Raw genomic sequence first — 12,198 nt, 5'->3', positions numbered from 1 at the left:
CTGTCCCCTAATCTTTTGAATGGGCTTGGCGATTATATCATCAAATTTGTGAAAACGTGGTCATTTAAGATATATCTGAAATTATATTAGTGTTCGTGGATCTGCTAGATGCCTTTTACGAAGGTCTTGCACTGAAGACCACTAAGGCCCATTGTCAAGCATGCCCTGTAATACTCACCTAAATCCGCTATGGGCCATGGTCAAAAGTAGTGCACCAAATAGAGAATACAGTGTCATTTAGAATGCAATCTAACTCTTGTTATTCATATGGAAGTTAATGGAGTATTCTGTGTACTCACACTTCTCCTCCTCTTCTCCTTCTCCTCCTCCTCCTCTTCTCCTTCTCCTCTCCTCCTTGCCTCTCCTCCTCTCCCTCTCTACTCATCTCCTCTAGGTGACTAACACCATGGGTAGCATGGAGAGTGGTCTGAAGCAGCACCTGGCGAGGCTGGATGAGATCTTCGCTACGCGGGGAGACTACGTACAGACCCTACGCTTCATGCAGCAGATGGCTGACAATGTCATCAAACAGCTGTTGGGCCTTCCTGACTGGGACACGGCTAAAGTAGACCTGGCCGCTATCGCAGACCAAACCGCATACGTAGAGTACTACAGGTATAGACCAGACAAAACCACATATAGACCGTGTGTGTATATGTGCATGTTTGTGTGCGTGCGTTCGTGCTTTTGGGCGTGTGTAAGTGTTTGTGTGCATGTGTGTGAGTTAATGAATGGCTACCTCTTATCAGTAACCCATCTCACCATGTGCTCTGCATGTTCAGATAGTTTTTACAATGTTTGCACAACAATAATACGACCTTATTGAGTTCAGATGAAAACATAGACCAGCTGAGAGCCTTCACGTTCAGTGAGTTATTACCCTGTGATGGTGTTCAGCGACTCTAAATTTGGCTAAAATCCACACAGTAAGAGTGATCACTGAAGAGACAACAGGCACCAGGGACATGGTGATGATGTTCAGCTTGACTCTAAATTTGGCTGAGATGCACACAGTAAGAGTGATCACTGGAGAGACAACAGGCACCAGGGACAAGGTCCTACATCCTGCTTATATTGTACCCTCTTGAATGCTAAGAGAAGAGAGGGGGGGGGGAGAGATTGAGGAGAGAGGGAGACTGCGATATGAGAGACAGACAGAGTGAAAGAGGAGTGATGGAGAGAGAGAGAGGAGGAGAGTGAGAGAAGGAAGACAGAGAGAAACAGAAAGAGAGTGAGAGAGAGAGAAGGAAGGGAGAGAGTAATGGACATAAGATGGGGTAGGGTTGGGGGGACATAGCCGTAGCTTTCAGAGAATAAAATATTAATGCGAATGGATTTGAGCTCATCCATTATTAAATCATCTGGACTGGATCTGTTCCTACATGGGCTAAAGCCAGAGACCACTGACCACAATTATAGCACTGCTTCTATTCTGTTCTGACTGGAGCAGATGCCTTCAGATGAGGGCACAGAACACACATCGTCAGCAAAAAGTAAAGACATCAAGCACACATAGCCTACTCCATGTCTATTCATACACTGACACACACACACAGTCACGCACGCACGCGCTCACTCACATACAGCCTCTACCATGTCCATTCCTAAACTGACCAGATCTCAGCAGAAAATAGTTGTATTTTGTAGTTTATTTGAAAATACCAACTTTTCAACTACTCAAGGTAGTCAAATATAGAGAATCAACTAAAGGCAACTATTTCCTTTGATATTCAAATACAGGTCTCAGAAAAACTATAATATTTGAAGGTATTTGAATATACGGTGCATTCGAAAGTATTCAGACACCTTGACTTTTTCTACATTTTGTTACGTTACAGCCTTATTCTGAAATGGATTCAATTGTTTTTTTCTCTCATCAATCTACACACAAGACCCTATAATGAAAAGCCAAAAACAGGTTCATATAACCTTTTGGACATTTATTAAAAACAAAAAACAGAAAACAGAAATACCTTATGTAAATAAGTATTCAGACCCTTTACTCAGTACTTTGTTGAAGCACCTTTGGCAACAATTACAGCCTCGAGTCTTCTTGGGTATGACGCTACATGCTTGGCACACCTGTATTTGGGGAGTTTCTCCCATTCTTCTCTGCAAATCCTCTCAAGCTCTGTCAGGTTGGATGGGGAGTATCGCTGCACATCTATTTTCACGTCTCTCCAGAAATGTTAGATCGGGTTCATGTCCCGTCTCTGGCTGGGCCACTCAAGGATATTCAGAGACTTGTCGCAAAGCCACTCCTTCGTTATCTTGGCTGTGTGCTTAGGGTTGTTGTTCTGTTGGAAGGTGAACCTTCGCCCCAGTCGGAGGTCTTGAACATTCTGGAGCAGGTTTCAATCAAGGATCTCTCTGTACTTTGCTCCATTAATCTTTCCCTCGATCCTGACTAGTCTCCCAGTTCCTTCTGCTGAAAAATATCCCCACAGCATGATGCTGCCACCACCATGCTTCACCGTAGGGATGGTGCCAGGTTTCCTCCAGACGTGATGCTTGGCATTCAGGCCAAATAGCTCAATTTTGGTTTCATCTGACCAGATAATTTTGTTTCTCATGGTCTGAGAGTCTTTAGGTGTCTTTTGGTAAACTCAAAGCGGGCTGTCATGTGCCTTTTCCGGAGGAGTGGCTTCCGTCTGGCCACTACCATAAAGGGGTGATTAGTGGAGTGCTGCAGAGATGGTTGTCCTTCTGGAAGGTTCTCCCATCTCCACAGAGGAACTCTGGAGCTCTGTCAGAGTGACCATCGACCAAGGCCCCGATTTCTCGGGCAGTCAGCTCTAGGAAGAGTCTTGGTGGTTCCAAACTTCTTCCATTTAAGAATGATGGAGGCCACTGTGTTCTTGGGGACCTTCAATGCTGCAGAGATGTTTTGGTACCCTTTTCCAGATCTGTCCTTTGATACAATTCTGTCTCTGCATTCTACAGACAAGTACTTTGATCTCATGGCTTGGTCTTTGCTCTAACATGCACTGTCAACTGTGGGACCTTATATAGATAGGTGTGTGCCTTTCCAAACCATGTCCAATCAATTGAATTTACCACCGAATGTAAGTTATTTGAAAACAAAAAATCTAACTAACTGATTGGATTAGTTTAGAAAATGTATTTTATTGTATGTTATTTATCTTTGTGTTGCATAAGATTAATTCATTCATAAATCAATCAATATACATGCACAAACATAGATATTGAAACAAACAATTCTAAAAATCAACCTGCAATAGAGCAGGCTGGGAAATATGATAATGATGGGTGTGGTTTTGGTTCAAAGTGATGTGTATGAGTTTCAGGCCTGTTTATTAGGGTAAAGCGAGGCCCTCAAAATGAAGCCTTATGAAATACGTATGGTATTGTGTTAAATATATATWTTTTTTTATATATAACATATTATTCACTTAGGATCTCACTTGGTGAAGTCCATAGGATCCAAAAAATGGATGAATGCAACAACCATGTCTCTGTCCTTAACAAATACAGTCATGGGTGGCACCTCTACAATTTTCTCAAATAATGAATAATGCTTTACACAAAGCAGTGTTAATTTAACGCTATTCTGGTGTCTATATGGGTCCACAGACTCAACACTTTCAGTGTTGATTGCACACTGTCAGTGTTCATTTGTTTGTGTTTTAACACTGGATAACTTATTTATAATTATCTGTACACAATATCATTTGTTGATTGGTTTTTACTTAATTATCTACACAGGCCGCCTGTTCAGGAGAATAGAAATTTACAGAATGTTCAGAGAAATAGAAATGTATTGTGTAGATCAAATATGATCTACTGTCAGACAAATTGAAATAGTATATGACGTGTGTGCGCTATTCATTATATTTCTATCTGCAACATGCAGTTCCAGATGCAGCCCCACCATTAGTTGAAGGTAGCAAATCCAATAGTTTCTGAAAAGTAGTCACTTCCTGAGGTCTGTATTCAAATATAAAAAAAAGTAGTCGCTTTCTCAGATCTGTATTCAAATAGTTATCTCCAACGGAACTGTTTGTTCCACCAAAAATAGAGTTACTTTCTCCAAAGCATATTTATATCCCAGGTCTGACACTGACATACACTCACACAAATACCCTACACATGTCCAACCAATCCTCCACTGACATACACAGAGACATCCAGTGTGATGTCTGACGGTGTGCGTCCTATTGGGTTAACCAAAGGGTCCTAAGTGTCAGCCAGTCGTGTGTAAGCTAGGGACATGAGCCAGCCAGCTGACTCTCATTTGGGTTGCAACTTGGTTGGCTGCTCCCTCAGCTGACTCTGCACATTACTGTAACCATAGAAATAGAATTACTATAACAGTATTTTCATTCAAGTCAATGTTCTCTGGTAGGTGGAACGGCGGCCATATTGAATATACCCATAGTAATGGGCAATGAAGATAAGATAAGGAAGTTATATTTCTGTGACTGTAACGCTGTCATTCTCTCTGTCGTCTAGGGCCTAGGTGCCTCACCTAKCTGCTGCTACTGATCCTAGATCTGTTACGCTGTCTGTCTGACTCACTGACAGACTGACTCTCTGTCATTCTCCCTCTGTCCTCTAGGTGGCTCACTTACCTGCTGCTACTGATCCTAGATCTGGTCATCTGTCTGGCGGCTTGCCTGGGCCTGGCCAAGCAGTCTCGCTGGCTGCTGACCACGTGAGTAGCCTACTGCTCCTATTTCTGTTCTGTTCAATTCTTTACTATATTGTTTGGTCTGTCGATGCACTTGATTGAATTGGCTGCTTGGAGATTTGCCATGCCCATTTCCAAGAAATATACTTTTGGTGGTTGATTGAATTGACTTGGAGTCGTGCCATAACTGCCATTTCAAAGACCCCCCCCCCCCCCAACAGAATTTCAAGAGTGTTACTTGACCTGTTTTATGCGTCTTACATAACTTACATGAATTACAAATGCACTTGACTGAAATGGAAAAGGGAAGCCTTTTTTCTTCCTCACAGCCCGGTCTGGAATAGCATGAATTATTTAGTTCTTGATTTGTTGTGTGAATCTGTTTCAACCAGGGGTAGGGAAGCAGGAGAGCAACCAACTTTTTGAAGGGATATGTTGAAGCGAGAGAATTTCTATGTAATATAAAATAATTACTAAATGTACATCTTCACACACATACAACCTCCCATCTCATCTCAGTATCTATTGTCATCAATAACGATTTCCACCATAAGTACTCCAGCCCCTGCTGTACTGTGAGAGGGATTCCACAGGGCATGTAATGCATCACTCTGTGCACACACACACACACACACACACACACAACACACACACACACACACAACACACACACACACAAACCCCACACACACACACACACAGCATATAGTAAGCATGTACTCATCCAGTCCCTCTGTGCTCCGTGCTCACCCAGGCGCATAGCTTCCTGTCTCTCTCCATCAGTCATTTGGGCTGAGAACCAGGCTTATATTATATCCTCAACCAACACCCCKTTAACACACACACACACACTTCAATGAGTCAGTGAGTCAGGCCTCCCAGGGGAGTTTCGATCCATTCCATTCCATTCCACCAGGCGTTTTACACATTTGAGATGAATTACAGTTGTGAAGGCCTGCTTTAGGGGTTTATGATGTGTGAACGGAGGTTCTTGTGGGCGTCAACCCCATTCTTGGTTCCCGGGGATAGAGAGAGGAGAACTTTAGGTAGCACACAACACCTATGTTTGTGGGGCTGTGCAGAACATCCCAAATGGCACCCGATTTCCTATATACGTAGTGTAATAATGGGACGGGCATTTTAAATAATTTTACTATTCGAATAATATCATGACGTTTATTGGGATGTCTGGATAGTCTAAAAACATGTTTTTTTGTAACAATGTTTAAACTTGGACACTTGTTTGCTGCGCAGCCTGCAAGACTCAGAAGAGACGGTACGCAATTCAGCAGGACGGGGATGGCAGGGGCTGGCGGTTTTTAATTTWAAAAWWWWTTAAATTTTAAAAACCTTTATTTAACCAGGTAGGCCAGTTGAGAACAAGTTCTCATTTACAACTGCGACCTGGCCAAGATGAAGCAAAGCAGTGGGACTTAAACAACAACACAGAGTTACACATGGGATAAACAAACGTACAGTCAATAACACAATAGAAAAATCTGTATACAGCGTGTGCAAATTAAGTAAGGAGGTAAGGCAATAAATAGGCCATAGTGGCGAAGTAATTACAATTTAGCAAATTAACACTGGAGTGATATATGTGCAGATGAGGATGTGCAAGTAGAAATACTGGTGTGCAAAAGAGCAGAAAAACAAATATGGGGTGAGGTAGGTAGTTGGTTGGATGGGCTATTCACAGATGGGCTGTGTACAGCTGCAGCGATCGGTAAGCTGCTCTGACAGCTGATGCTTAAAGTTAGTGAGGGAGATATAAGTCTCCAACTTCAGTGATTTTTGCAATTCGTTCCAGTCATTGGCAGCAGAGAACTGGAAGGAAAGGCGGCCAAAGGAGGTGTTGGCNGCCATAGTGGCGAAGTAATTACAATTTAGCAAATTAACACTGGAGTGATATATGTGCAGATGAGGATGTGCAAGTAGAAATACTGGTGTGCAAAAGAGCAGAAAAACAAATATGGGGTGAGGTAGGTAGTTGGTTGGATGGGCTATTCACAGATGGGCTGTGTACAGCTGCAGCGATCGGTAAGCTGCTCTGACAGCTGATGCTTAAAGTTAGTGAGGGAGATATAAGTCTCCAACTTCAGTGATTTTTGCAATTCGTTCCAGTCATTGGCAGCAGAGAACTGGAAGGAAAGGCGGCCAAAGGAGGTGTTGGCTTTGGGGATGACCAGTGAAATATACCTGCTGGAGCGCGTGCTACGGATGGGTGTTGCTATGGTGACCAGTGAGCTGAGAAAAGGCGGAGCTTTACCTAGCAAAGACTTATAGATGACCTGGAGCCAGTGGGTTTGGCGACGAATATGTAGCGAGGACCAGCCAACGAGAGCATACAGATCGCAGTGGTGGGTAGTATATGGGGCTTTGGTGACAAAACGGATGGCACTGTGATAGACTGCATCCAATTTGCTGAGTAGAGTGTTGGAGGCTATTTTGTAAATGACATTCATTTTGGATTGGAGATGCTTAATATGAGTCTGAAAGGAGAGTTTACAGTCTAGCCAGATACCTAGGTATTTATAGTTGTCCACGTATTCTAAGTCAGAACCGTCCAGMGATGCTTGTCGGGCAGGCGGGTGCGGGCAGCGATTGGTTGAAGAGCATGCATTTAGTTTTATTAGCATTTAAGAGCAGTTGGAGGCCAAGGAAGGAGTGTTGTATGGCATTGAAGCTTGTTTGGAGGTTTGTTAACACAGTGTCCAAAGAAGGGCCAGATGTATACAGAATGGTGTCGGCTGCGTAGAGGTGGATCAAGGAATCACCCGCAGCAAGAGCGACATCATTGATATAAACAGAAAAAAGAGTCACCCCGAGAAGTGAACCCTGTGGCACCCCCATAGACTGCCAGAGGTCCGGACAACAGGCTCTCCGATTTGACACACTGAACTCTATCTGAGAAGTAGTTGGTGAACCAGGCGATGCAGTCATTAGAGAAACCAAGGCTGTTGAGTCTGCCGATAAGAATACAGTGATTGACAGAGTCGAAAGCCCTGGCCAGGTTGATGAAGACAGCTGCACAGTACTGTCTTTTATCGATGGCAGTTATGATATCGTTTAGGACCTTGAGACCAGCTCGGAAACCGGATTGCATAGCGGAGAAGGTAGGGTGGGATTCTAAATGGTCGATGATCTGTTTGTCACTTGGCTTTCAAAGACTTTAGAAAGGCATGGCAGGATGGATATAGGTCTGTAACAGTTTGGGTCTAGAGTGTCTCCCCCTTTGAAGAGGGGGAGGACCGTGGCCGCTTTCCAATCTTTAGGTATCTCAGACGATACGAAAGAGAGGTTTAACAGACTAGTAATAGGGGTTGTAACAATGGCGGCATGCATATTTAAGATGGTGAGGAAAGCACTTTTAAAGAACAACCAGGCATCCTCTACTGACGGGATGAGGTCAGTATCCTTCCAGGATACCCGGGCCATGTCGATTAGAAAGGCCTGCTCTCAGAAGTGTTTTAGGGAGTGTTTGGCAGTGATGAGGGGTGGTCGTRTGACCGCGGACCCATAACGGACCACAGACCCTCTCTCTCCCTCCTGTGGTGTGTGTGACACTGGAGGGAGAGAGAGAAAAACAGCCCTGACTCACGCTAGTTAGAAAAACTTGTAAATGCCATAGGTTATCTGTGCATGTATTTACTGCATCAACTTGATGTAAAGAAGCTAGCTAAGAAAGCCAGATGTTAGCTAGCTAGCTAGGCTTGTTGAGGCTATTTTGCTGCGCTCAGCGTCCTTGTCTACACTGTAAAAAAATATCTTGTCATTTTTACAGTAAATTACTGGCAGCATAGTAGCTAGTAAATTACTCTAGATTTACAGGACCTTTGCTGAAACACAAATTGCCATCATATTACTGGAAAACCTGACTACAGCAACATGCTGTATTTCTATAATTTACAGAGCATTACTGGAAGCACAGTGGTTAGTAAACTGTTGGAGATATACAGTGCAGGCAGCTAGTGCCAACAAGGGGCAGTATTTCTGTTACATGTATTTGATATACTGTAGGTATTTCAATCATTTCAATACTTATTTTGTAGTGACGTTATGTTTGATACCAGAGGTCCAGAGCTCCAGACAAAAGTGCTACATTGCGCACGCACTATGGCATATGTGACATCATCTATAGTAATTTAGCTGTTCTAAAAATAAAATCACCACCAGGTGCCACTAAGGGGTTGATTAAAGCCTCATGTAATGAACCTATTTTCAAACAATTGGCTGGAAATGTTCAATGCTTCAGGATGCTTTGTTTTGTAATTCACTACTATTTTGTAATTCACTAGTCAGAACTACAATTTATGTATTTTGTAACATTATAATTAGAATACATGTATGTAGTATTTTCTAATACAAAAATAAACTTGCAAGTAGCCCGTTTAACTAAAACAACATTCTCGGCAATGGTAACATAATCCTTTTGCTTGCTATGACTGTGATATTTTCTTGTTTATCTACCTCAGGTGAATGCACTGACTTGAAGTCACTCTGGATAAGAGTGTCTGCTAAATGACCAAAATGTAAAAGTAAATGTAAAAATGTACACTTGCAAAGCACATTGCTGGGTATTATTCTAACGGACTCCAGAATCAAGGCCAAATTTGATCAAAATACAAATAGTTAGAGGGCGAAGCTCATTAGAATAATACCCAGCAGTGTGCTTTGCAGCGTTAATGTAACATTTACATTTTGGTCATTTAGCAGACGATATTGTCCAGATCGACTTAGTGCATTAAACTAAGATTGATTAAAACAAACACATATCACAGTCATAGCAATAAAACGTTTCTGTAACCGTTACTAAAAATGTTGTTGTAGTTAAGGACAAGTTGGTCTTCAAGGTATTTTATATTTGTAACAACATACCAATGATGTATCTTTGCCCATCTCTGGCTAGTGCCAAGTACGTTACTGTAATATTCACAGTAACTTGCCACCAGTGTCCTGGTAATGACTGTAATATCAGAGCAAAGATAAAGCACAATACTCTAAGAAAGTAAATGCTAATGTAATATTGGTATTTAACAGTATTTTATTATAATTACATGGTCTTGGTGCATGCAGGTTTATGAATATTTGGCATTTTTATATCACAAGCACTTTGAGAGGCCTAAACAGGTTAAATGCCTAGTTAAATAAAGTTTAAATTAAAATATAAAATTAAAATAAAAACTAAGGACGTAGCAAAGCACTCAACCAGTAAAGGTTAAGCCCAACATTTGACTGTAGGGTGTCAGCAAATATAATAAAGTTTACCCTATTCATCTATGGCAAAGGTACTTCTATTTTTCCCCTTTCATCTGTGTCTAGTGTTAGTGTCACGTCCTGACCATAGTGCTTATGTGTTTTGCTTGTTTTAGTGTTGGTCAGGACGTGAGCTGGGTGGGTATTCTATGTTGTGTGTCTAGTTTTTCTGTTTCTGTGTTCAGCCTAATATGGTTCTCAATCAGAGGCTGCTGTCAATCGTTGTCCCTGATTGAGATCATATATAGGTGGCTTGTTTTGTGTTGGGATTTTGTGGGTGGTTGTTTTCTGTGTCAGTGTTTGTGCCACACGGGACTGTGACGGTTAGTTTGTTTTGTTATTTTGTAATTGTATATTGTTTTCATGTTATTAAATCATGGAAACTTACCACGCTGTACATTGGTCCTCCGATCCTTCTCGKCTCTCCTCGTCCGATGAGGAGGACGACTTAGACTGCCGTTACAGTTAGCTAGTTACCGGCTAGCTAGGTCTTCAGCCAGCATGGAACAGAAGAGGGGAAGTAATTCAAAACATCCATCAGTGCTGCTTTGAACCGCATCACAAGAGACATGCCAAACGGGAGATGTATAAAAATATATATCATTAATGCAATTTCAATGTTTGAGTTGCTTTGTGTATCACCAATTTTGTAGTGATGGGAAAATGAAGCTTCCTGAAGCATTGAGCATTTCCAGCCAAATTTGTCGATAATAGGTTATTTACGTGAGGCTTTGATCAACACATTGTACACCAGTGGCACCTGCTGGTCAAAATAATTTAGAACAGCCAAATTATTATAGATGACGTCGCACACACCGTAGCGCGTGCACAGGGTAGCCTTTTTGTCTTCTAGTGAAACCAATAGCAAACTAATCAGGTGGTTGTTCAACAAAGCGAAGCTTCGGACGTTATTGATCACTTGCGTCTGATAAGGTGATACAAGCATCGGCACACTGCTTCGAAGTAAACTGCTTAGCGGTTTTGATGCATGCTCCGGTATAAAACGTATCACTACAAATTTGCTTGAGATGATTTTACTGCAACACTGCTCATTACATCCAAGTTTCTTTACATAGGAGTTTCAAAGAACTGTCTGTCAAGGCAAGCTCATGAATATAGGCTCCCCACCCACTCAGCCTGTATGTACATTTTCAAAAAAAATTGAGCATATCAATCCTCAGAAATATTATTGTGATGTTTTTGGCTATTTTACACAGGAATTAGAATGACTGTTCAAGGCCTTTAAATATTCAAATTATAATGATAACATATTCACTTGAAGTCTTTGTACTGAAACTGGATGTATGCAACGAGCATGTCTCAGTCACTAACAAATTCAGTCATGGTAACTCTACAATTCACTCGAAAGGCAAGGCATTCTGGGAAATATTCAAATTGCAACTAAAGCTTTACACTTAGCAGTGTGTTAATTCAACAATATTCAGTATCTATACAGGTCCACACCTTCAGTGTTAATTTAACATGGGGGAATTTGCTGTGTAGAACCAGCTCACCTGCTTTTCTCTATGATTTGACTATTAGATATTTTTTAAATAGTTTAACCATGTTAAAACGAGAGTTCAGTTCACGTAACAGGGTTTACCTTAAAATGAGCGACAGACGTAAATTAATCACATGACATAAATAATCATCTTCATAAATGACTTTGTCAAAGCAGCAAAATAACTAGGGCTTTACAATGATGCTGAAACTTGGGGGATTAAGTGGGGCACACGTCATAAAAACTAGATTCAAAAGTTTGTTGTTTTAGTAAGTTAAGAATGTCAAATGACATGGTATATCCTTGTGTGTAGCAATGTCACATATATTATTTGATTTAACTGAGACAAAGCCATTTCATTGTTAAAATGGACCTTTGATTTTCTTTAAAAAAATGTGTACTCTTGCAAGTATTTGAATACTGACATCCGTTCAGATATTTGAATATTCAAATAACCGTGCCTGCCCATCCCTATGCACTATATAGAGAATAGGGTACCATTAGGACACAACCCAGAGCTGCCCTCTCTCTGTGTTGGTGTGTGTGTGCATCAGGCTTTATGTTTATGTCTTGTTGTTTATGTATCTGTTTATGCATGTAATGAACCACCCAGGCTTCATCTGCCACTGCCCCAGTCCCTGCTCCTTCTCATAGATCAGTGATCTGCCTGCCTGAGCACAAAAGCCAATGGTAGCTTGCTTGATGTGGTGTAGTGTTGTGTGTTCAATAAAGGCACGCTGGGTTATTTTTCCTGCCGACTGGGTCACCCAGAGCACACACACACACACAC

The 12,198-nt window shown here is 41.7% G+C and overlaps 1 protein-coding gene across 2 annotated transcripts in view; it reads left to right on the top strand.

Moving 5' to 3' along the window:
• Positions 1 to 12,198, top strand: part of ttyh2 (tweety family member 2) — a 119,710-nt gene that overhangs the window by 77,324 nt on the left and 30,188 nt on the right. For both annotated transcript variants that reach the window (XM_070442578.1, XM_024146202.2), the window contains exons 4-5: positions 395 to 615; positions 4,580 to 4,675. In XM_070442578.1, the coding sequence (XP_070298679.1) occupies positions 395 to 615; positions 4,580 to 4,675 (317 nt within the window). The remainder of the gene's footprint in view (positions 1 to 394; positions 616 to 4,579; positions 4,676 to 12,198) is intronic.

Source organism: Salvelinus sp. IW2-2015, unplaced genomic scaffold, assembly GCF_002910315.2.
Source record: "Salvelinus sp. IW2-2015 unplaced genomic scaffold, ASM291031v2 Un_scaffold16323, whole genome shotgun sequence".
Lineage (NCBI taxonomy): Eukaryota > Metazoa > Chordata > Actinopteri > Salmoniformes > Salmonidae > Salvelinus > Salvelinus sp. IW2-2015.
Note: the sequence above shows the minus strand (reverse complement) of the source record. Positions and strands in the feature narration are given on the sequence as shown.